The sequence below is a fragment of the Chanodichthys erythropterus genome, chromosome 17 (genome assembly GCF_024489055.1).
Source record: "Chanodichthys erythropterus isolate Z2021 chromosome 17, ASM2448905v1, whole genome shotgun sequence".
In the NCBI taxonomy this organism is placed as follows: Eukaryota; Metazoa; Chordata; class Actinopteri; order Cypriniformes; family Xenocyprididae; genus Chanodichthys; species Chanodichthys erythropterus.
Genome location: NC_090237.1, coordinates 18,340,001 through 18,365,748, shown reverse-complemented (window position 1 = coordinate 18,365,748; position 25,748 = coordinate 18,340,001). Strand labels below are relative to the sequence as shown.

At 38.1% G+C, this 25,748-nt stretch overlaps 2 protein-coding genes across 4 annotated transcripts in view; both read left to right on the top strand.

Moving 5' to 3' along the window:
- Nucleotides 1-23,776, top strand: part of taok1a (TAO kinase 1a) — a 34,032-nt gene extending 10,256 nt beyond the window's left edge. Inside the window, exons 1-20 of one of the 3 annotated variants that reach the window (XM_067366235.1) lie at nucleotides 7,965-7,998; nucleotides 8,098-8,342; nucleotides 8,424-8,495; nucleotides 8,738-8,839; nucleotides 8,962-9,007; nucleotides 10,687-10,783; nucleotides 11,014-11,127; nucleotides 11,372-11,463; nucleotides 11,541-11,634; nucleotides 11,723-11,804; nucleotides 12,525-12,692; nucleotides 12,873-13,088; nucleotides 14,754-14,885; nucleotides 15,018-15,254; nucleotides 15,398-15,526; nucleotides 15,612-15,815; nucleotides 15,938-16,177; nucleotides 17,147-17,359; nucleotides 17,460-17,642; nucleotides 18,636-23,776. In XM_067366235.1, the coding sequence (XP_067222336.1) occupies nucleotides 8,211-8,342; nucleotides 8,424-8,495; nucleotides 8,738-8,839; nucleotides 8,962-9,007; nucleotides 10,687-10,783; nucleotides 11,014-11,127; nucleotides 11,372-11,463; nucleotides 11,541-11,634; nucleotides 11,723-11,804; nucleotides 12,525-12,692; nucleotides 12,873-13,088; nucleotides 14,754-14,885; nucleotides 15,018-15,254; nucleotides 15,398-15,526; nucleotides 15,612-15,815; nucleotides 15,938-16,177; nucleotides 17,147-17,359; nucleotides 17,460-17,642; nucleotides 18,636-19,154 (3,072 nt within the window). In that variant the 5' untranslated portion in view covers nucleotides 7,965-7,998; nucleotides 8,098-8,210 and the 3' untranslated portion in view covers nucleotides 19,155-23,776. Of the gene's footprint in view, nucleotides 1-7,964; nucleotides 7,999-8,097; nucleotides 8,343-8,423; nucleotides 8,496-8,737; nucleotides 8,840-8,961; nucleotides 9,008-10,686; nucleotides 10,784-11,013; nucleotides 11,128-11,371; nucleotides 11,464-11,540; nucleotides 11,635-11,722; nucleotides 11,805-12,524; nucleotides 12,693-12,872; nucleotides 13,089-14,753; nucleotides 14,886-15,017; nucleotides 15,255-15,397; nucleotides 15,527-15,611; nucleotides 15,816-15,937; nucleotides 16,178-17,146; nucleotides 17,360-17,459; nucleotides 17,643-18,635 lie in introns of those variants that run through there. The other 2 variants (XM_067366234.1, XM_067366233.1) reach the window with 2 other exon arrangements.
- A 1,694-nt stretch (nucleotides 23,777-25,470) lies between these two features.
- The window catches only part of tp53i13 (tumor protein p53 inducible protein 13), a 6,399-nt gene continuing 6,121 nt past the window's right edge, over nucleotides 25,471-25,748 (top strand). The window contains exon 1 of the mRNA XM_067366237.1: nucleotides 25,471-25,748. This exon is cut by the window's right edge and continues 323 nt beyond it. The gene's annotated coding sequence lies outside the window, so the exon portion shown is untranslated.

Below are 25,748 nucleotides of genomic sequence, written 5' to 3'. Positions count from 1 at the left end.
CCCCGAAAGTTCCTGAACTTTGAAAAAATACCACCTCACCATCAGGGACTTTTCTGAGGGGGAAATTTTACCCGGAACTTTATTTAGTTCCTGGTTCCTGCAGTGGAAACACACCAAATACCAGCCCAAAGTCCCTAGTTCCTGGGTAAAGTTCCTGCGGTGGAAACGGGGCTTTATATTACATCTTGTAAAAAAACATTCGATGGCACCTTTAAATTCCATGTCAATGAATTTGAATTGAGGTCAAATGGGATGCATACAGTCATTTAAATGTTCATTTAAGGAGGCTGGAATAAAATGCAATGAACAAGCAATCATTTAAAAGAACATTTTACATGTTAAAAATATTAATATATACAGTACCATTCAAAAGTTTGGGGTTGGTAAGAATTTAAAAAAATAAATTAAAAAATATATTCTGCAAGGATGCATTAAATTGATCAGAAGTGGCAGTAAAGACTTTTATAGAGAGAGATTTCTAGGGGTGCTCCAATTGCAAAGCACCCTGTTTGCTTTCATTATTTTACAAAAGTACAACATTTTGTTGTTGTTGTGAATGCACACAAATAAAAGTAGACTCTTTACTAGGGCTGCACAACGTAGGGCTATAGCGCTATATATCGAATGTTAAATCGCCGCTAAATCGCCATCACCTGCTTTCAAATGGAGCGCCATTTAATAGACAGCGCTGTAGTTCACTGACAAGCCACGCAATATCGCGTTCAATATCGACGGCGATTCATATCGATATTGAACGTGATATTGCGTGGCTTGTCAGTAAACTACGGCTCGGTCTATTAAATGCCACTCCATTTGAAAGCAGGTAATGGCGATTTAGCGGTAATCAGGGAACCGGCTTTACTGACGAAATGCGCTGACAAAAGCATTCGATATATCGCCCAGCCATAGCACAACGATTAATCGCGATTAATCGTTTGCAAAATAAAAGTCTGTGTTTACGTAATAAATGTGTGTGTTCTGTATATAATAATTATGTATGTATAATATACACACAAACATATATATACAGTAGGTACGGAAAGTATTCAGACCCCCTTACATTTTTCACTCTTTGTTATATTGCAACCATTTGCTAAAATCATTTAAGTTCATTTTTTTTTTCCTCATTAATGTACACACAGCACCCAATATTGGCAGAAAAACACAGAATTGTTGACAATTTAGCAGATTTATTAAAAAAGAAAATCTGAAATGGTCACATGGTCTTAAGTATTCAGACCCTTTGCTGTGACACTCATATATTTAACTCAGGTGCTGTCCATTTCTTCCGATCATCCTTGAGATTGTTCTACACCTTCATTTGAGTCCAGCTGTGTTTGATTATACTTATTCGGACTTGATTAGGAAAGCCACACACCTGTCTATATAAGACCTTACAGCTCACAGTGCATGTCAGAGCAAATGAGAATCATGAGGTCAAAGGAACTGCCTGAAGAGCTTAGAGACAGAATTGTGGCAAGGCACAGATCTGGCCAAGGTTACAAAGACATTTCTACTGCACTTAAGGTTCCTAAGAGCACAGTGGCCTCCATAATCCTTAAATGGAAGACGTTTGGGACAACCAGAACCCTTCCTTAAGCTGGCCGTCCGACCAAACTGAGCTATCGGGGGAGAAGAGCCTTGGTGAGAGAGGTAAAGAAGAACCCAAAGATCACTGTGGCTGAGCTGTAGAAAGCCAACCATCACTGCAGCCCTCCACCAGTCAGGGCTTTATGGCAGAGTGGCCCGACGGAAGCCTCTCCTCAGTGCAAGACAAATGAAGGACAAGACACCATCTTGGAGTTCTTCAAGTGTTTTTTAGCAAACTCCATGCAGGCTTTCATGTGTCTTGCACTGAGGAGAGGCTGAGGTTTTTTTGTAACCTTGGCCAGATCTATGCCTTGCCACAATTCTGTCTCTGAGCTCTTCAGGCAGTTCCTTTGACCTCATGATTCTCATTTGCTCTGACATGCACTGTGAGCTGTAAGGTCTTATATAGACAGGTGTGTGGCTTTCCTAATCAAGTCCAATCAGTATAATCAAACACAGCTGGACTCAAATGAAGGTGTAGAACAATCTCAAGGATGATCAGAAGAAATGGACAGCACCTGAGTTAAATATATGAGTGTCACAGCAAAGGGTCTGAATACTTAGGACCATGTGATATTTCAGTTTTTCTTTTTTAATAAATCTGCAAAAATTTCAACAATTCTGTGTTTTCTGTCAATATGGGGTGTTGTGTGTACATTAATGAGGAAAAAAATGAACTTAAATGATTTTAGCAAATGGCTGCAATATAACAGAGTGTAAAATTTAAGGGGGTCTGAATACTTTCCGTACCCACTGTATATAAGAAAAATGTTATATTTATATATAAAATATTTATATTTATATATAATATAAAATATATTTAAATATATATATATATTTATTTATACATGCATATATTTCTTAAATTTATACACGTATGTGTGTATTTATATATACACAGAACATCGTTGTGCAGCCCTACTCTTTACAGATTCGAAAGAAGTATAACTCTTATCTGTATGACCAAAAATGACAAAGTATTTTTGTATCATGTGCAAGTGATCACCAAGTCTCCATGTTAGCTGTCATGCAGTAAGCGTGCTACTATTCAGCTTTCACACTCCGCACAAACACTTGAATAGCGCACATTTTTCTAGGTTAAAGTGAGCGGCCATGTAAAGTTACTACTTACATGTTTCAGGTGATAAGCCATATTTGAGGTTGATGAATGACAGGTGAGCATTTGGATGTCCTGCCCTATGTACTGTTATTACCACATAGACCAGCTGTTAACGATCTGTCCGTCACAGACTGCGTGACATTGCCACTTCCTGTGGATTTTTTTTCCTTTTCTCCCGTGACTAAAAAAAGTTTTGTCGACTAAGCTCCTTCAAGTCGACTAACGGTAAGTCGACAATTGGGGGCAGCCCTAATAATTTTTATTTCTTTTTAAGTCTTGCCAGTGTATAAACTACTCAGCACTCACACTCTCTCCACTCTCGCTCATGCACACTCAAAGCACGCACACAAAAAGCCGCCTCACAAACAGCTCACGAGTACCAAATTGCACTTAAATGGTCAAATACACACAAATGTATGTACAAAATTACTGTCTTGGTGTGTATGCACGTAAACACAGTCTGTTTTGTCTTTAGCTAACGTAAACAGTTGAGAAAGGAAATGCATGTGTAACAGAATATTGGACGTGTGCATTCGGTCTTAAAGTGACAGCAGCCTAATAATCCCGCTGATGTCTCTGATTTATTCTTTGTATTTTGTTGTTTGATTAACATTTCTACAAAAATATTAAGCAGCACAACTGTTTTTAACATCGATGATGGTAATAATAAGAAATGTTTCTTGAGCACCAAATCAACATGTTAAAATGAAGGACCTTGTGACATTAATGGAGTAATAGCTGCTGAAAATTCAGCTTTGCCATTACAGGAATAAATTAAATTTATATTAAAATATACATTAAAATAGAAAAAACTGTTATTTTAAACTGTAATATTTTTTTTTAAGAATATTTATATATAAATGGCTTTAAATCAAAAAGGTAACATCTCAAATAGAGGATGTCATAAAAAAAGAATGTGCCACCCAGGATCATGTGATCATAAACAGTATGTTTACTTCCTTAAGGTGACCATGATCACATTTATCTTTATGCTATGTAGAGGGCATTTTCAGCCTGTTTACATTATTATTATACTTTACTCCAGTGCCTTATGAGTAAGTTCATAAAATACATAAATGTAAATGTCAAAATACATAAACAAATATAAATACAACTTCAGTCAGCCTTTCAAAATGCCTAACACCCTAAATAGTGCATGATTTGCCCCACCGACTGTGAGAATTTTCAGATATAGTTAGTGTATCTGTCAGCTCTGCATCTATAGTGCTCATGCGTGTGTAAAGGTGAATGGGGTGGTGTGAGTTGAGTGGGTTGATTTGTGTGTGTGTGGGCAGAAAGAGTGTGAGGCAGCTGGTGTGGTGGGAGGCCGGCACTCGGGCCGGTCTTGTGACTGAGACATCAGCCCTGAGCTCTCAGCATTGTGTCTGTGTAGCTGATCATCTGAGCGTCTCTCTGAGAGGGGAGCGGCGGCCAGAACCCAAGAAGTTCCAGCAACAAACAAAGCGCTATTTTAGAATGAGGTCATTCCTATGTGGCTATAGTTTGAGGGTGTTTACTAATAAAGCACACAGTGGGAATGCAGGCTGTTTGCATAATTATGACAACAAGTTTATTAATGAGAGTGTTAAAGTGTAGATTAATTATAACAATGTTTGGTGTTATCAATATTAGATTTTTAAATTCTTTTAAAATCTGTCATCATTTACTCATCCTCGTGTTCTGTTTTCAAAATTAATCCTGAAGATGTGCCACCCTGGGTCATGTGATCATAAATGGTATAATTACTTCCCTAAAGTGACCATCGCATTACATTCATGCCATGTGGAGGCCCTTTTCAGCTATTTACATTATCATTACACTTAAAGGGAAAGTTCACCCAAAAATGAAAATTGTCATTAATTATTCACTCTCATGTCGTTCCAAACTCATAAGACTTTCATTCATCTTTGAAACACAAATGAAGATATTTGATGAAATCTGAGAGCTTTCTGTCCCTCCATAGACTGCCATTGCAACTACCACATTAACGCTTCAAAAAGTTCATAAAGAGATCGTAAAACTAATTCACATGAATTGAGTGGTTTAGTCCAAATTTTCTGAAGAGGCATGATCGCTTTATATGATGAACAGATTGAATTTAGGCTTTTATTCACATATAAACATTCATCAACGCACACAACAGTTGTGGTAAACGGAAACTCAAGCATGTTTGCTTGATGTGCGCGAGAACCAATGAGGTTCATTCTCATGTAACGCTGTGCATTTGAGCTTCCACTAGAACCAATGAGGTTTGTTCACGCACGTGTAGCATCTTCTGTTTGTTTGTATGTGAATAAAAGCCTAATTTCAATGTGTTCAGCAAATTTGGACTAAACCACTTTACGATCTCTTTATGAACTCTTTGAAGTGTCAAAGTGTTGCATAGCAGTCTATGTTGGGACTGAAATCCTTTTAATACAAAGTGGTGTCAAAACATAAACGTGTAATATATAATTCAAAATGCTTGACACTGAAAAGAAGACAGAAAAGAAGGTATTTTAAAATGTCAGTGTTTTTTGTGTCTTATTAGCTATGTTTGTGAATTTAAAATTGAATATCGCTTAAACATTTGTGAGTAATACAGCATTTCCATCCCATGTGTTCAAGGGAACAAAATCATCACTTCCTGGGAAATGGCGCAAAACATCTGTAATAAAAATTGAAGTTGCTGCAATGAGGGAAGCCACTGTGGCTGTTTTTTCCTACAGTACATCATAAATGATTTGCGTCTCAGAGTGCACAGATGAAATGCAATAAACGCTGTCATTTTATCTTGCGTTCGGATGCATGGTGTTTAGAAATGCAGTCATGTGAGATACTTCTGGGAGGTCATTATATCAAATCATTTTGATGACAGACTTTGGCTCAGGCATTTCAGAATGATCAGACCAACATTTGAGATGCTGTGCAATGAAACTGGTCTGTTATCCAGTCACATTCACTTAGTTTTGAGACAAAGTCACATAGTTTATGCTTATGTCGTCTTAACAGATAAAAAATGTATCCGCCTTAATTGAGCACATAAGTTGTTTTATGTGATTTTAGAATTTATGCGCATCTTAGTGTTTCCATCCAGCATTTTTTTAAATCCCAAAATGCACATAAAAAATAGGTGGATGGAAACAGCTAAAGTTGTTTGGATGCCACTCACTTTTAAGGACAAAAACAGTTTAAACATTCTTCAAATATCTTCTTTCATGTTCCAAAGAAGAAATAAAGTCATTCAGGTTTGGAACAACATAATGAGGGTGAGTAAATAATGACAGAGTTTGCATTTTTGGGTGAACTGTCCCTTAAAGTACTGACAAATTAGTGTGTTAAGTCCATTTTGTGCATCCCAACTCAGTCTTATGTATGAGCCGGCCACTTTTAGTCCAAAACCAACTGATGTAATAATTGTGATTGTGACATATTCCCTTTTATGTATAGATTTTATGTTTAGATTTTTGAAGTCTGGCTATTCATGGACAAGGTGACATTTATGCAAATTCCCAGGGTTTGCATTTGGAATAGTGACTAATGTTAGTAATCGTGACGCAGTGGAGCTGAAGTAATTCTCATCAGGACGATTAGAAGGTGCGTCTATCCTGAATGATTCAGTTCAGACGTGTACAGCTGTGAACCAGGTGTCATGATGTCTCATATCGCTCTGTCAGTTAGTCAGTCATGCACGTAAGCATATAAACATCGTTCGAGAGGGTGTTCTGAGAGGGTAGTTTGCAGCTTCTTGGCCATTGGCTCAGAGATGCTGTTGCCATGGAAACTGATGTGCTAGTTGTTGCTGGGCTTCAGATGGGAGCCGGTGCTGGAAGCAATCCCTCTCCTGAGTTTTGGCCGGAGTGTGCTTGACTGCTCTGACACGCCGCTTATTAACAACAGCCTCTCGCCAATAAACCACTCCACCTGCATCAGATGAAGTTGGATATTTCTGTCTTTTACATACATCATGATCATCTCTATCAGACATTTTTATTAATATTTTTAACTAATAAGTGATTTACTTGATGCTTGTATACAAAGTGAAATATAGTACCCTATAATAAATAGCAATTAAGTTTGTTCTCTTGTGAAACCCATGTGTGTGTGTGCCTGTATATATAAATAATATAGAATAACTACTTTATATACACTACCAAAGTTTTGGGGTCAGTAAGATTTTTTTAATTTTTAATTGATGGCAAATTGTTTCGGAAGAAGTCTCTTATGTTCACCAAGGCTGTGATTATTTTATCACAAATACAGTAAAAACATGATCCAGAAATCATTTTATATCATTGTTGAAAACAGTTTTATTTTTGTGGAAACCAGCAAAAAAGGTAGTATTAAATATATAAAAAAGTTTGTATTATTTTATACATTAATTATAATATGATGTATAAACGTGCCTTGTGGAGACTTGTGAAGTGGTGATTTGAGTGGTGAAATAAACGAACCGTTGAATCAGAGATTTGAATCGGTTCATTGAAACACATTTTGAACTGAAAATGAAAATGAATGACTTGGTCTGCTGTGTAAGGGATGACTTGACATATTCTGTGGTCAGAATGGTTTAAAATGGAGCAGAAGGCTGGATGAGGAAGCTGAGGGCTGTGGAGTCATTCTGGAGTTTGACTCTCTGGGTGTATATAAGAACCACGTACTAAAACTCAAAAGTTTTTCCTTTGCGTTTTTCACGTACAGACAACACTGTTGTCAAAATTATCCCTGTTCACACAGATCTGCGAAAACAATTAAAAACGCTGTATTATTCATGCCAGGCAAGTAGTTGGCGAGAAAAACTATGCGCCTATAGACTGAACATATGTAATGTGCATTCACAAGGCATCACCGTTTTCACAAGACGATAGAGGTATTGTTTTCAAACACGTGCATCTTGAAACCTGTTTGAAAACGTTTTCAGTTTTTAGTTGAAAATGGTGTCGTGGAAACGGCCCCACAGACAGTATGTGTTTGCAAGAATGGGAGGGTCACTGGTGTTATGACTGCAGCTTCTGGTTGTCTCCAGCACACTTCCTCTCCCTCTCTGAGGCTCACAAGAGGAACTCACTGTTAAGCTCAGTGACCACATCTGCTGTAATGCGCAAACCCGGTGTATCAGTGGGTTATTTTGCTGCAAACAGCAATTTGAGCACATAGTTTCTCTTAGAGTTGTTTAATGAACAGAACTTTTATGATTCCCCCTTTCTGTTAATACAGAACTCTTGGCACGGGAGTGTTGACATATATACGGTACATATACAGTCCAAAAGTCTGAGTTTGGGATTCAGAAATTCAGAAAAAGAAGAAAAGTCTGTTTTTTCTCTAAAATTCTCACAAAAATCCCTCTGCATATTTTTAATCCCTGTTTTTATCAATGTAATGCTAATGATTTTCTCTGTCTCTGTCAGGTTTTGGTCCGTATGAGGCCACTGTCTTGCAGATGAGCCATCAGTGGGGGCTGTCGTGTCGCAGACCCAGATAGTGACTGGCGGCTGTGGCCCAGGCCCCGCCCCCTCCCAGCATGCCCAACGCTGTTCGCGCAGGGAGTCTGAAAGACCCCGAGATCGCAGATCTCTTTTTTAAAGAAGACCCCGAAAAACTCTTCTCAGACCTGAGGGAGATCGGTCATGGCAGCTTCGGCGCTGTATATTTTGTGAGTACTTTTGAATCTCCCAAGAAAAATGGCTTATAATTATTCTTCTACTGAATTGTATTTGCTCATTTATTCTCACAGGCACGGGATGTGCGGACCTCAGAGGTGGTGGCCATCAAGAAAATGTCATATAGTGGAAAACAGTCCAATGAGGTGAAAATAAATGCTAAATGTTTATCACTGAGTTCTGAGTTAAGACATATTACACATGATTGTGTCTCCCTCCAGACTGTAGCCTATGTATGTATGTATTTTGATTGCTCATGCCGCCCAGAAAGGAGCTTTCCTTGCATAACTACTGTACATGCAGGTCTAATCACATTATGCATTTCATATGCATTGATCCATTGGCAAAACTTTTTTAGCTTTCTAATCGACTCTCATCTTTTTTCCAGAAATGGCAGGATATAATAAAGGAGGTGAAATTCCTTCAGAGGATAAAGCATCCAAACAGCATAGAGTATAAAGGATGCTACCTGCGAGAGCACACAGCATGGGTAAGAAACCTGACCCTGCTAGCAGCTCACGTAGCCTTATGTGGCAGTTCTGCATATGATGTAACAATATTTGTTTTCTATGTTCATGGACAACATGCTGAAATGTGTCTCTGTCTGTCTAGCTTGTTATGGAGTACTGTCTGGGGTCCGCCTCAGATCTCCTCGAGGGTAAGTTTGGATGTTTTGTTGCTTGATTAATGTGCTGAATAGCTGCAAAGATATGTTGTCTCTATATACAGTATCTCACAGAAGTGAGTACACCCCTCCATTTTTGTAAATATTTTAATATATCTTTTCATGTGACAACACTGAAGAAATGACCCTTGGCTACAATGTAAAGTAGTGAGTGTACAGCTTGTATAACAGTGTAAATTTGCTGTCCCCTCAAAATAACTCAACACACAGCCATTAATGTCTAAACCGCTGGCCACAAAAGTGAGTACACCCCTAAGTGAAAATGTCCAAATTGGGCCCAATTAGCCATTTTTTCTCCCCAGTGTTATGTGAGTCGTTAGTGTTACAAGGTCTCAGGTGTGAGTGGGGAGCAGGTGTGTTAAATTTGGTGTTATCGCTCTCACTCTCTCATACTGGTCACTGGAAGTTCAACATGGCACCTCATGGCAAAGAACTCTCTGAGGATCTGAAAAAAAGAATTGTTGCTCTGCATAAAGATGGCGTAGGCTATAAGAAGATTGCCTAGACCCTGAAACTGAGCTGCAGCACGGTGGCCAAGACCATACAGTGGTTTAACAGGACAGGTTCCACTCAGAACAGGCCTTGCCATGGTCGACCAAAGAAGTTTGAGTGCACAAGCTCAGCGTCATATCCAGAGGTTGTGTTTAGGAAATAGACGTATGATTGCTGCCAGCATTGCTGTGGAGGTTGAAGGGGTGGGGGGTCAGCCTTTCAGTGCTCAGACCATACACCGCACACTGCATCAAATTGATCTGCATGGCTGTCGTCCCAGAAGGAAGCCTCTTCTAAAGATGATGCACAAGAAAGCCCACAAACAGTTTGCTGAAGACAAGCAGACTAAGGACATGGATTACTGGAACTGTGGTCTGGTGAGAACAAGATAAACTTATTTGGTTCAGATGGTGTCAAGCGTGTGTAGCGGCAACCAGGTGAGGAGTACATGGTGGTGGGAGTGTCATGGTCTGGGGCTGCATGAGTGCTGCCGGCACTGAGGAGCTACAGTTCATTAAGGGAACAGAGCATGATCTCCTCCATTCGGAGACTGGGCCGCAGAGCAGTATTCCAACATGATAACTACCCCAAACACACCTCCCAGACGACCACTGCTTTGCTAAAGAAGCTGGCCAAGCATGTCTCGAGACCTAAACCCTATTGAGCATCTGTGGGGCATCCTCAAACGGAAGGTGGAGGAGCGCAAGGTTTCTAACATCCACCAGCTCTGTGATGTAATCATGGAAGAGTGGAAGAGGACTCCAGTGGAACCTGTGAAGCTCTGGTGAACTCCTTGCCTAAAAGGGTTAAGGCAGTGCTGGAAAATAATGGCTGCCACACAAAATATTGACACTTTGGGCCCAATTTGGACATTTTCACTTAGGGGTGTACTCACTTTTGTGGGCAGTGGTTTAGACATTAATGGCTGTGTGTTGAGTTATTTTGAGGGGACAGCAAATTTACACTGTTATACAAGCTGTACATTCACTACTTTACATTGTAGCAAAGTGTCATTTCTTCAGTGTTAATGTGAGGGGTGGACTCACTTCTGTGAGATACTGTACATCCTCCAGTTCCATAAATAAATGCTTCATTTTGCTTGTAAGTATTTGTTTATCTCCAGAGAGATCTCTATGAACCAGATTTTTTTTTACTCACAGTACACAAAAAACCTTTACAAGAGATGGAGATAGCAGCGATTACTCACGGTGCTTTGCAGGGGTTGGCGTACCTCCACTCCCACAACATGATTCACAGGTGAGTTCCCATGTAGAGGAGTTTCTAAGTAGCAAATCTGGCTATATATATATATATATATTCTCAAAGTGGGAAATATTTGCAGGTTAACGCCTTGCTAATATTTTAATGTGATGATAAACATAATGTATCACAATCTTTTGAATATTGACATTGCTAGTGCCACATGAAGCAGGGCAGTGTGTAGTTCAGTTTTGTAAGTTCACCAATTTAACCCTGCTGTTTGACAGGGATATCAAGGCTGGGAACATCCTGCTCACAGAGCCGGGACAGGTGAAGCTGGCAGATTTCGGTTCTGCTTCTATCGCTTCTCCTGCTAATTCATTTGTAGGGACTCCTTATTGGTGAGTTGGTGAGACTTTCAACAGATATAAATTTCATAGGCAAGTCTGCAGGTTGTACTTGGAGAGCCTAAATGTTGGATGAGTTAATTAGATTTTAAGCATTGAAAGTTCTGTTTAAAAGTTGTTGTTTGGTTTTGCCTTGGCCTGCCAACTACTAAAGATTATTATTAATAGTTTATGGTTGTATTACATAACACTGAAATCTTCTGTTTTTCTCTAATATTTGCTTTTCCCCCTATCTCAGGATGGCCCCAGAGGTGATCCTGGCCATGGATGAGGGTCAGTATGATGGAAAGGTTGACATCTGGTCTCTAGGAATAACCTGTATTGAATTAGGTGAGATGAAATGATATGATTCATATAGACTTAATTTTTTTTTTCTCATAGTTTCTAATAGTCTTTTTCTGCTCTAGCTGAAAGGAAACCTCCGCTCTTCAACATGAATGCAATGAGTGCCTTATACCATATTGCGCAGAATGAGAGTCCATCCCTACAGTCCAGTGAATGGTGAGTGTGAGATTTGAGTTGAGGAAGGTTAATGAACACTAGAGAAATGCTGTGTTATTTAAAAATGTCCTGCTCTTTCTTTTCCCAGGACGGACTACTTCAGAAATTTTGTGGACTCCTGCTTACAGAAGTTGCCCCAGGACAGACCCAACTCTGAAGAACTGCTGAAAGTAAGTTAAAGAAAGTTCACTGTTTAAACAGAAGTATGAAGTTCAGTGAGTTCTTCCTCAGGATACTTCTGTAATGCTCAGGGACGCTGTAAGAATTCATTTATTTTAATGTGATCTTTTTTATCTTCACTGCGCTCTGATACCTTAAGCTGTTTAGTGTTATTCTTAATGCTCTGGCTTTCTGACGTTTTTTCACATGTCTGACACAAGGGAAAGTTCATAATGCAAAGCTTAACAATAAAAAGTTTATTTACTGGCCTGGTTGACCTAGTAGTTCATATTAATATATATTAAAAAAATAGATTAATACAAAAATTAAATATTAAATAAATCAATAAGAAAATTAAATGGTTTCTTCTTTAAAAATATTTTTTATCTAGTCTCTTAGGCTCACCAAGGCTATAATTATTTTATCAAAAATACAGGAAAAAACAGCAATAATGTGAAATATTATTACAATGTAAAATAACGTTTTTCTGTTTGAATATATTTTCAAATGTAATTTATTCCTGTGATGGCAAAGCTGAATTTTCTGCAGCCGTTAAGATCTTACTGACCCTAAACCTTTGAATGATAGTGTACATCTATAACAGCTTTTTTAGGAGAATTTACAACATATGAATTTGTGTTTAATGTGTTAATCTACTACCAGTTGAAGCTGATAATATTTAGCATCTGATCCTTATCTTGATCATCACAACCTCCTCTTGTTGTGTGCAGCATGCATTTGTCCAGCGTGAACGGCCGGAGTCGGTGCTTATTGACCTGATCCAGCGCACCAAAGATGCTGTGAGAGAGCTGGACAACCTGCAGTACCGCAAGATGAAAAAGATCCTCTTCCAGGAGGCCCACAATGGCCCTGCAGCAGAGGTCCCAGACGACGAGGAGGTCAGTTATTGTAATGGCATATTTTGACCTCCTTTAACCATTGGGGCTCTGCCAAATGTGTTTTACAGGCTTCCTGAAGAGGGAGGGAGATTTTATGTCTTGGTCTATAGACATACATTGCCTCAACACATTCAGGATATTTTTACTGATAGATATTTCTATTTATTTAATTTGTTGTAGGAAGTGGAGCACAGTGCTGGCCGCACTGGCACAGTGAACAGTGTGGGCAGTAATCAGTCCATCCCTAGCATGTCCATCAGTGCGAGTTCACAGAGCAGCTCGGTTAACAGCCTGCCTGACGCCACAGATGCCACTGATGACAACAAGAGCGAGGTGGACCTGATGGAGAAAGACCAAACCATCATACCCAACAGCTCCATGATTCACGTCAAACCGGTTTGTGCACGTCTATTGTATTTACATTCACATTTATGTGAAAATAAAAATAAAAAAAACAGTACCGGTACTTGTTACTTTTGGATGGACAGAAATAGGGCTAACAAGAAATCGCGCTTAAGCCAAATTGCCTTGTGAGCAGTAGTAAATGCTGCTCCATCTTGAAAGCACTGCGAGTTTGAGTTTCTTATAGCGTGTATTTTAAAAAAACAACACGTGTCTGTCAAACATCTTTTCAAGGATGAATAGCATTTATGAACCTCGTCCAACAAAAGACAACATTTAATAACGTTTTCACTACAAACTCGCTTCATAACGTCAGCTGAGTGTTTAAAATAACTATGGCTGTCAAGCGATTAATCGCGATTAATCGCATACAAAATAAAAGTTTGAGTTTGTATAATATGTGAGTAATGTGTGTAATTAATATGTATAAATAAATACACACAAATTAATGTATATATTTAAGAGAAATATGTTATTTATGTACAAAAAAATATAAATTATATAAAAATATAAATAAATACATATACTTGTAAATATTTCTCAAATATATACATGGATGTGTTTTTTATTTATATATACATAATAATTACACACAGTACACCCACATATATTAGGTAAACTCAGACTTTTATTTTGTTTGCGATTAATCGTGATTAATCGTTTGACAGCCCTAAAAATAACATCCTTCTGTGAGATGATGTGGCTTCTTACACAGAATAAGGCACACAACAAATTATTTCATAGTATGCTATAAAGTGATAAAAGCTATGTCGATTAGCATTGAAGTATAAATATACTTTATTATCATGAAAATACCCGGGAAGGCTTGAAGAACTCAGATAAACCATATATTGTCATTGTCGTGTGTTTGTTATTCATGTTTAATCAATCAAAGCAATTCAAACTTCTGTTTATTAAGTTACAGCAATAGTATAATGCCCATAGGCATTTCCTGGAATGACGTGCATTATCGTGCTTCGGTGGGGCATATTTGGAGTTTCTGTGCGAGAGTGCCCTCTGGCTTTCAGATGGAGCAGCATTTACTACTGATCATAGAGCCGTGCTGCACTGACAAGCTGCGCATAAAAAACTGTAGCCTTTGCCAAATCGCATGCAGTTTAATTTCCATTAATCGTGCAGCCCTAGACAGAAATTCTTATCGCCTACATGCATTTGACAGTATTTTTAATTTTTTTTCTGTACAACCATTCACATCATTATTTAAATACATTTTTCCTCATTTCCTCAATTTTTTAGCACTATATTGCAGAGTTACAGACCACTAAACGGCACAAAAAAGCAATTACATTTCAATCAGTCATTCTCTTATTCTAGCTCTCTCTAGCTTCTTTTGGCCAGAATAAACTGCATTGTGGCCCAGACCTTTTGCAGTTTAGTCACTGGCTACATGAGACCACACATTGTCAAAACAACAAGTCAAAACTGCTGCTAATGGTTAAAAAAAAAAGTTTTCATAGTCAAAGTTGAGTACTAAAATGTTTGAAAAATTAATGCAGGACACTAAACTGTAAATTTAAGAGGTGAGATCTTTGCAACTGCTGTTTGACTGTCTTTCCAATCTAAAGCACATTGAACATATCATGCATGGCCTATTTGTTCTGTGTTTTTATGGTAATAATATGCTTAATGTGTCTGAAGGAGGAAGAAAGCTACCCGGAAGAAACTGAGGCTCAGAAACAGCCCACAGAGCCCCAGTCTCCCCCAGCACAGACACCACGGCGTCAGTACCGAAATCGAGAGCACTTTGCCACCATCCGCACAGCCTCCCTGGTGAGATCCAGATTACCACCCAAGAACAGAGTCAGGGAGTCTGTTTGCTCTCTGCTCACTTCAAGTTTAATAGTTCACTGTTTCTACAACACTTGAGGTATGAAAGCTGCTTTCTCTTCTCTTCTCTTCTAGGTGACGCGTCAGATTCAAGAACACGAGCAGGACTCTGAGGTGCGCGAGCAGATGTCTGGCTACAAACGTATGCGCAGGCAGCACCAGAAACACCTTCTGGCCCTTGAGAACAAGCTGAAGGGCGAGATGGATGAGCACAGACTCAAGCTAGACAAAGAACTGGAGAATCAGAGGAACAGCTTTGCTGCTGAGATGGACAAACTCATCAAGAAGCACCAAGGCACCATGGAGAAAGATGTACTGAAACATTATCATATAAAACCAAATCATAAAAGAGCTGAAGATGTATTGAAACATCATAAATTATTCATGTTAAAGGTTAAAGACATTGAACAGTCAGAATGTAAGATCTGTTTATAATGCATTATTCTGTCTACCAGGCCAAGACTTTTACCAACGATGAAAAGAAATTTCTGCAGCACATTCAGAGCCAGCAGAAGAAGGAGCTCAACAGCTTTCTGGAGTCTCAGAAACGCGAGTACAAACTACGCAAGGAACAGCTCAAAGAGGTCAGGAAGCCACTCTGGACGGCCTCACTCTCATCCGCATTATATTCCATTACAGATTCCCATTTATTGCAATTTTTCATTGCAGGAGCTGAATGAGAACCAGTCCACACCAAAGAAGGAGAAGCAGGAGTGGCTGTCCAAGCAGAAAGAGAACTTCCAGCACTTCCAAGCAGAGGAGGAGGCCAACCTACTCCGCCGACAGCGGCAGTATCTGGAGCTTGAGTGCCGCAGGTTCAAACGGCGCATTCTCATTGCACGTCACAACGTCGAGCAAGATCTCATGAGAGAGGTTAGCAGTCAGAGAGCTTTCATGTACATAAACTCATAAATCCAAATTAGGACTCCTTATGTCTCCAGTTTTTGGCTTTAAAATAAGTGACATTAATTAGTCTGACATTTGTCTGTTCTCAGGAGCTGAACAAGCGTCAGACACAGAAGGATCTGGAGCATGCCATGCTGCTCCGACACCATGAGTCCATGCAGGAGCTGGAGTTCAGGCACCTGAGCACTATCCAGAAGATGCGTGCGGAGCAGATCCGCCTGCAGCACCAAACCGAGCTCACCAACCAGCTGGAGTACAACAAGCGCAGGGAGAGGGAGCTCAGACGCAAACACGTCATGGAGGTCCGACAGCAGCCTAAGAGCCTCAAGGTAAAATCACTCTAGTTTTAAAGTCTATGGAAGTAAATTAATGACAAATGTTTTTGAAATAAAAAATAGTTTTATGTTGAATTTGAGTGACTGAATTTTTGGAAGCGAATTTGTTAAGCAAAATAAAATGGACAGAAAATTGCCTTCTGAATATTACAGGTTGTATTTTTAGACAGAATGAATATTTTGCAAGTGAAATGTGTATGAAATGAAGTGCAGTGAAAATATTCATTAAATATATGACAATGTTGAATTTTAGCCCATAAAAACAAGCCCTGAAAATACAGTGCATTAAAATACAAGCATGGTTAATGCAATGCATATTTTTTAATAAGTGCAATTCAAAAAGCTTTTTTATTTCAAAAACATTTGTCATTAAATTACTTCCATACCAGTCAAGGTTGTAAGTTGCAAAGTCCTTGAAAAGAAGCTTGGTGAGTGTGTAGCATAGTGGTTGAACTGGGCTGGGATTCGAACTGATTAAATAATTAAAATTAAGATTTGTTTGGTCATGAACAATTTGAACCAGCTGACCACAGTGGTCAACTAGTCAGTGAGGTCAACTAGTTTTAGAATTTTTTTCCCCTTATTTATTTTGTGTATTTATGTTTAGTCCAGTAGCTAGTTGTCCAACAATCAACTAGTTGATTAGAGGTCGAATAGTTTTTGAATTTTTCCCCCCATTTATTTTGTGTATTTTTGACTAGTCTGCTAGCTAGTTGGCCAGCAACTGACTAGTTAATTAGTGTTAGGAACTAGTTTTAGAATTTCTTTATAACTATTTGTGTATTTATGACTGATTAGCTAATTATCCACAACCAACTAGTTAATTAGTGAGGACCACTGCATTCAATCCAGCTGTTTTTGAACGCCCCTGAAGAAACCTTTTGCACATCCCTAATTACTTAATTTATTTTCTAACTACTTCAGTTTACTGATGTTTCTGCCAACGTGTTGTTTCTCTGACAGTCCAAAGAGCTCCAGATCAAGAAACAGTTCCAGGATACATGTAAGATCCAGACCCGGCAGTACAAAGCCTTGCGAAACCACCTGCTGGAGAGCACGCCAAAACCCGAACACAAGACCATGCTGAAGAGACTGAAGGAGGAGCAAACCAGGAAACTAGCCATCCTCGCCGAGCAGTACGACCACACCATAAACAACATGCTCTCCACACAGGCTGTGAGTACAAGACAGAAAACAATACACAAAAACTGTTTAACCATCAGTGCCTGATCAAATGACACAATAATCTCTCTCTCTCTCTCTCTCTCTCTCTCAGTTGCGCCTGGATGAGGCGCAGGAGGCGGAGTGTCAGGTGCTGCGAATGCAGCTGCAGCAAGAGTTGGAGCTATTGAATGCGTATCAGAGTAAGATCAAGATGCAGACGGACGCTCAGCAGGAGCGAGAGAGGAAGGAGCTGGAGCAGAGAGTGTCTCTCCGGAGGGCCCTGCTGGAGACCAAGGTCTTACACTTAAACACAACCATTTTCAGTTGTTTTTTTTTTTTTTTCTTATATGTATAAATTACTTTAAAATTATTTATCAAAAAACTTAGTTTTAATTCCTTTATGCTCTTGTAAAATATGTCGGTCCCACTTTATATTAAGTGGCCTTAACTACTATGTACTTGCATCAAAAAATAAGTACAATGTACTTATTGGGTTCATATTGAATTTCAAAACACTTTTACTGCTATTGAGGTGGGGTACGGGTAAGGTTAGGGAAAGCTTTGGTGGTATGGGTAGGTTTAAAGGTAGGGGTAAGGTGTAAGGGATGGGTCAACGGTGTAATTATAAATGTAATTACAGAAATTAATTACAGATGTAATTGCATGCAGGTGTTTTTAAAATATAAGTACAATGTAAAAACATGTATGTACACAGTAAGTGCATTGTATCAAATGATTACTTTAAATGTAAGTACATAGTAGTTAAGGCCACTTAATATAAAGTGGGACCAATATGTTAAATTTAGTATTGTCATATTGTGGTCATGTAGCTACTCTATTCTATAATATAGAAAATATATATAAGTTTTATGGGGCTATTCTGGTGCAGCTTCACAAAATCAGCAAGGTGCGTGGACAAAAATACAACACAAAACCAGCGGCACATGTGGAGTGGAGAAATGAAAAAATCTAAATATGAAGCTTGAAAAAATCAATCAAAAATTCAGCTTCATATTTAATCTATTTAGAAAGACAGTGTTAAGAAAGCATAACAATGTAATTATAATAAAATTACAATTTTATTTTATTTTATTTTCAGTGTTCCCAAAATGCACTTGGAGAATGAATTTAATATTAAACAGTAAATTTATAATTTAAAAGTAATGATTTGATATTTATGCATTGTCATTCATATTCATCCCTTAAGTGTGGCTACTGTACATTCAACTTCATATAAAACCATATTAATAATTAAACTTGACTGTCTGCCCTCTGCTGTGTCTCGCAGATAGAAGAGGAGATGTTTACCTTGCAGAACGAGCGCACGGAGCGTATCCGCAGCCTGCTGGAGCGCCAGGCCCGAGAGATCGAGGCTTTCGACTCAGAGAGCATGCGCTTGGGCTTTAGCAACATGGTGTTGGCTAACATCTCTCCTGAGGGCCTCAGCCACAGCTTCCCTGGGGCCCCGGCCAGTTGGATCCCCCATCAGCATCACTCAGATGGCTCTCAGGGGACACAGTGGGGCAGCAGCACTAGTTCAGGGGCCGGCCACCACTACCACTCCAGTCAGGGAGGACCACAGGCGCAGCAGGGCTGGGGCCAAGCCATCCCAGGAGGTGGGCTTCCTCCGTGGGGCCACTCCTCCTCGGGCCCTCCAGGGGCCATGCCAAAAAGCAGTGTGGGGATGCGGAACAGCCCCCAGGCGCTTAGGAGGACCACCTCAGCGGGGCGCACTGAGCAGGGCATGAGTAGGAGCACCAGCATCACATCTCAGATATCCAACGGTTCACACCTGTCCTTTACATAGACGCCAGTGCGTTTGTGCCAACCCTGTACACACAAACACACACGGGGTAGGGGAACGCACTGGCCCACACTAAAGACTGGCACAGAGAGCAGAGCTAACTGCACTCTTCTACCCACCTCCCTATCTTCCCTCTCTTTCTCTCTCATTTCACTTTACTACATGCAGATGTGCATGTCAACTATAGTAAATATCACTCAGGTCAAAAGGTATTCTAACTTTGCATGAAGCTTTTTTGACAGCCATGCAGAGCTAGTCAAAAACACTAGTCTGATTTAAAGCTCACTTATTGAGATTCATTTCATGCTAATATTATAAAGAAATATATATATATATAAAAAATGATATATCTATAAAAAAATAGATGTTTATTGATTTAGCTTTACTCCACTTAATGTGTGGATTCATAAACCAAAAGGATGTTGAAAGGAGATGTTGGCCATAATTCTTAATATTTGCTTATAAATGATTAAGTAAGAATACAATCTAAGCTTTCAGCCTGCTGTCATGCTCTTAGGAACGAAATCAAGATGGATTGAGTGTGCACAGTATATGTAATGTCTGTGTTAGGAAGAGAGCTGTTGATTTGACTGAGTGTTTTCATTCTTAGATTTTTAAGTTGGACGTGTACTGAATTTTTGCAGAAAATAATGTGGATAAAAATACATATTTTATTACTTTAGTTTTGACAATACCTTACAAACCTTTTTGTCATGTTTAGTCAGCAGGAAAGGTCAATGTTGCCCAAGCAGTGTGTTTTCGCAGTTTAGGATTTTAAATCATGCAAGCAAGCACAAATCTGTTCATATCTCCATCATATTTTTTGTCTAGTTGCATTAAGAAACCTAATTATGGCCAGACAACCTGTCTTCAGTGTTCTTAGCCTTTGATACACCCTTCATTTTATTAGGCCAGCCAGCTTTCATCTGGATCAGGTGTCTAGATACATTTAGATGTGGTGCTTTCTTGATTATTCGTCATATGTGATGTTTTAGGTGTGCAATGCCAGCTTAAAGATATCAGATATATGTTCAGTGCCTTGAATGTGTTGATGATTTAAATATTAAGTAGAGACATGCCAAGATGAATGTTCTCATGTAGCTGAAAAAACTCAAAATTTTAGAGTCTAAACATATTCCACCAATGTAATGAAGGGACAGTATTGGTCCATTTAAGCTCTGGATTATGAAGTCTTATTGTGTGTTGGTGTGAATATATTTGGTTGTACACCTAAAGATGAGCTTAATGTAACGCTAAATACTTATGTTAATAAACTTTTGAGGTGCCTTTTAATAGCTGCCAAGCAGAAGCACTTTATGTAGTGTGTCATGTTTCGAGGACTTTTTTTTTTTTTTTTAGCTATGGAAATGATTAATGCAGGTGTAAACTGTAGTGTGTGATGGCGGATGTCCAGTATGTTATCTGTTACTCTTTTCAAAAGATCTATGTGGTAATTTTAAGGAAGTGGTAGATATGAATTCTTCGGCGGTTTTACTTGTATTGTCATGATTTGAAAATGAGTAAGGAAATCAATGCAGAACCTGTTTGAATGTATCCTGACCTTCAATAGGTTTATGTTGTGTTTATGGCACTCTAGGAATGTAATGAACTGTAGAAATGAATGACTTCCTCTGAAGGTCATGACAGCAGGCTTTGATATGTGATGCTTAATAGGAGCAGGCAAACACTCTTGATGGTCTCATGATGACCTCCACAATAAATAGTACTTATTCACTACCAGTCAAACATTTAGACAGATCTACTGTTTATATATTACAATTTTCCATATTTTAAATAATGGTATATTGAGTATATATACACGCACTACCATTCAAAATTTTGGGATCAGATTTTTTTTATGTTTTTGAATGAAGTCTCTTACACTCATCAAGGCTGCGATTACAGTGAAAGCAGTCATTTTGTGAAACTGTTTTCTGATTTAATATATTTTAAAATGTAATTTATTCCTGTGATAGCAAAGCTGAATTCAGAAATCATTCTAATATGCTGTTTTGGTGCTTAAGAAACATTTATTATTTTCAATGTTGAACACGGTTGTGCTGCTTAATATTTTTTGTGAAAACCATGATACATTTTTTTAGGATTCTTTGATAAATAGGAAGTTCAAAAGTACAGCATTTATTTGTCTTATATAACATTATAAATGTCTTTACTGTGACTTTTTATCAATTAAATGTGTCTAATTGCTCAAATTCTTTGGGGGAAAAAATCTTACTGACCTCAAATTATTGAATGGAAGTGTATATTAGAGGAGAGTTGCATTATTTCAAGCAAACAGCTGTTGCCAAGTAGATTCAGAATATTTTATGTATTAAAAAACTGTTTTAGTAAAACGGTAAAAAAAAATCCATATAGCATTCCGTGTAGCAATACATAGTAATAAAAAATTATCTTTTACCTATGTTTATGTTTATGTTTACAAATGCCATGCAGAGATGTTTTTATTTTGTGATGACTCGCTGAAAGTGATTCACAGAAATGAATCAAACTTACAGACTCTTCCATATTTGGTAGAATCAATCATATCTTATCAAATTACATGGTCTTTAGGAAAGTTAATAGCCAAATTTTCTCAGCCAACTTCATCCTGTGATTCTTTTTAAATAGTATTAAAAAATGAACACTTGCATTCAGTCAGGTGTCCAAACAAATGTTTGACTGGTAGTGTCGGTGTACGAAGTACATGTATTTTATTAAATCAATAGATGCCCCAAAGATTTACTAGCTAAAAAAAAAATAATAATAATAATATTTACATGTCCTCCCTCAGTTGTTGGCTGTTAGAAGTGACTGAGATGGCCAGGTCTGTGAGTAGAATTTCATCCCAAATAGGCAGGGATCTTTTAACCCTTTCACCCTGTCCTCTGTGCCGCCGTACCGCAGGTGTCAGTGCCTAGTATTGTGAGGATATGAGCTGTGCTGTCGATGCCCCTGCCTGCCCTCACTCTCGCCCTCTGCTTTACATGCCATCACTCCACGCCAAGCCCCGCCTGGATCCAGCGTTTGAATGCACTTTTTGGGGGGAATTTTTCAAGCGAACTCACAAGCAAGTTTGTCTAGTTGGTTTGCTTTACATCACGATGACTGACTCATCCTTGTGAAATTTTTACTCACATTTTAACACTTCTGATGGAGTACAATGTTACCTGCCCGCCCTTCTATTTCCATTGTGCAATCATTTGTGAAGACAAAACTCTCCCGGCAGGATGTGTCCTTTCCTTAATATCCCACTGTCCCCCAAAAAAGATGATGTGTGACTTCTGACCCCTAAACCCTTATTACCAAATGGATCCGGCTCTAATGTGAAAGAGCAAGTATAAAGTGTACCTAACAAACTCCAGAGTCTAGGGAGAGTGTTCATATTGTATATTTGATTTAAAATGCATAGAAATTAACTAAATTGATGGCGATGTACGTCCCCCCCCATCAAGATTGTGTTTTAAAAGAGAAATATTAAGAATTGTAAACTATGTACCTTGCGCTTTTAAAGGGGTTATTGGCCCGTGTACTAGGAGCCTCAGAGTTGAACTTCAGGGAGTAGTGTGTGTTTACATGTCATCTCTGCACACTTTGTGTTTCCATTAGTATTTGAAAATCACAGGAACATTTCAGGTCCTCTGTATTCTCGCCACCTTTAATCTGAACCCTCCATTCACATGAATGTCAGAAGGTGCAGCGTAAGAGCTATGAAAGGCACAGGAAAGAGTTCTAAAAGGATACAGGCAAATGTTTCTAGTTGTATTCCTCACATAGGTCATTTTGATATTTTGTAACCGACACAAATTATCAGTTTTGTTTTGTTTTTTCATACCTTTTGGGTGAGGGCTGTTTGAAATTTGGTTGCCATTACTTATAATTGTGGTTTTATTTGTCATACCTGCCACCACATTTAATTTTTTATTCTATCCTAGTTTTAAACTTGTCCTACTGACTTAATTTAGGGGATATGGAAGTAATACTGATATATGAGAAATACTAGAATGAAATGCAAACTTATTTTCTAAATAATGGAGGTTCAAACCTCTGGTCAAACACTGTGCCATCCCACAGCTGCGAAGCCCGGTCACTACTGCATTCTCCTGTTGAGGCTATGAAAGAGTGATGGTTATTTCAGTTGTGATGGACCTGAACACTCCTATCGCCAACACTACAAAGAAATGAAAACAGGGAGCGATAGAGAGGGGCTGGTCTACGGGGAAGGGCTACATTACTTGTAAAGAACATCAGTATTCATTTGCTGTGGTCGAAATGGCATACTAACGTACTGCGTACTGAAATCCTTTTAAAAGTAGCATGTTAGTATGCCGTTTCTGCACGCACCCATCGTCCTCTGGCTCAGCATCACCACTATAACTCATATGTAACCTGTATCAAAATGTATAGATTGTGTATCATGTTATTGAATGTCTAAAAAGATTATACAAAAAGTTTAAAAATACAGAATAAATGGCTTGAAATTGTATTAAAGTATTCATGAATCAGAGAAAACAAAAGTCTAGGGATAAATGAACTATTTTTTCTGTTCTGTAATTACTGTTGTGTTGATGGAGGAACACTGGTCAGAGGATCCGCTGTAATAAAAATAAATTTAGTACAACATTATGTCTGGCTTTTTGTTCATGAAATTAAAGCAATGAAGCTTTATTTGTTTCAGCTGGGGAAGTGATCTCATTTCAAATGGAAATTTTCTTTACAATATTGATTATTTCTGCTGTCAGTTCACTTTTGTCTTGTTATTAGATTATATGGCAACAAGTGTTTATACTTACAATATTATTTAATGTGGTAAAAGAGGATTTTTTCTTAACCTAAATAATCTTTTCAGTGTATTAATTTTTCCCATCTCCTTTATTTAGGTAGACATGTTCTCAAAAACAGTATGCTGGCTTTTTAAGTTTAATCCCACTGATAAAGTGACCAAAATTTACTAATTAAGTTTAAAGAGTCCAAAAACACTTGAAACATTTTACACAGTTTACAACTGAACAAAATACTTAAATTCATGGGAACATTTTTACATGGCTGTAGTATATAGCTGTTTGATGTCAAGTCGCATGAATTTGGTACCATATTGGTACTTATAATGTTTAAAGGCTCTATTATTAATGTATTAATATGTATAAATATTAATGTATTATAAATAGAGGCCTATTCTGAATAAGAAGCTGATCTAGTCCCATGATAAAGTTGCTGCATTAAAAGAACAAAAATATTTTAAAGGGTTAGTTCACCCAAAAATGAAAATAATGTAATTTATTACTCACCCTCATGCCATTCCACACCCGTAAAACAAATTAAGATTTTTTGTTGAAATCCGATGGCTCAGTGAGGCCTGCATTGACAGCAATGACACTTCCTCTCTCAAGGTCCATTAATGAACTAAAAACATTTAAATCAGTTCATGTGAATACAGTGGTACAAGAATATTATTTGTGCACCAAAAAAAAAAAAAAACGACTTATATAGTGATGGCCGATTTCAAAACAATGCTTCGGAGCATTATGAATCAGTGTGTCGAATCAGCTGTTCGGAGCGCCAAAGTCACGTGATTTCAGCAGTTTGACACGCGATCTGAATCATGATTCGATACACTGATTCATTATGCCCCAAAACTTAATGAAGCATTGTTTTGAAATCGGCCATCACTAAATAAGTTGTTATTTTGTTTTTTTGGTGCACCAAAAATATTCTCGTCGCTTTATAATATTTATATTGAACCACTGTACTCACATGAACGATTTAAATATGTTTTTAGTACCTTTATGGATCTTGAGAGAGGAAATGTCATTGCTGGCTATGGAGGCCTCATGGAGCTATCGGATTTCAAAAAAAATATCTTAATTTGCGTTCTGAAGATGAAAGAAGGTATTACAGGTGTAGAACGACATGAGGGTGAGTAATAAATTACATTATTTTCATTTTTGGGTGAACTAACCCTTTACTTTTCCAGTGCAACTACCAATAAGGAAATGAATGGATGAATCGAACTGTAACTTACTGTTTCCATTAGGTTTATTGTCCAAGCAATTTTAGTTTCACATACTTTCACTTAAATTACATGTGCAGTGCAACCTTTGTGTGAATTTCAGAATTGCGTTTTTATCTTATTGTTTTATTATTATTATTATTATTATTATTATTATTATTATTATTATTATTATTAATAAAAAGCATATCTCCCAACATTTCTTGCAACATTACTGATAAATAATAGACTTTCAAGTTCCTAGTTGGCAGATGACGTCGAGGAGTCCGAAAGGTCGAAAACGAATTTTGAATCATGTGAGCCACCGTAGACAAAATATGTGTGTGTATCCCTGAAGACTTATGATCACTTCTCATGTTATTATGTGAATAAGGTTTACGTGATCTCAGGCTGTACTGACAATTATAAGCAGAAGACGTGTACGTGCATGGAAGGTGTAGTAGATGTGTTTACAGCTCCGCAATAATCCGATCTGTATTGACTGAACTTTTAACTTGTCAAAAGAGAAACTTCAGTTGTTGTTTATATAGAAACCCAAGACTAAACACTTGGATTCAAAACATCTCTGGCGGTTCTGGTCTGCTTGATTA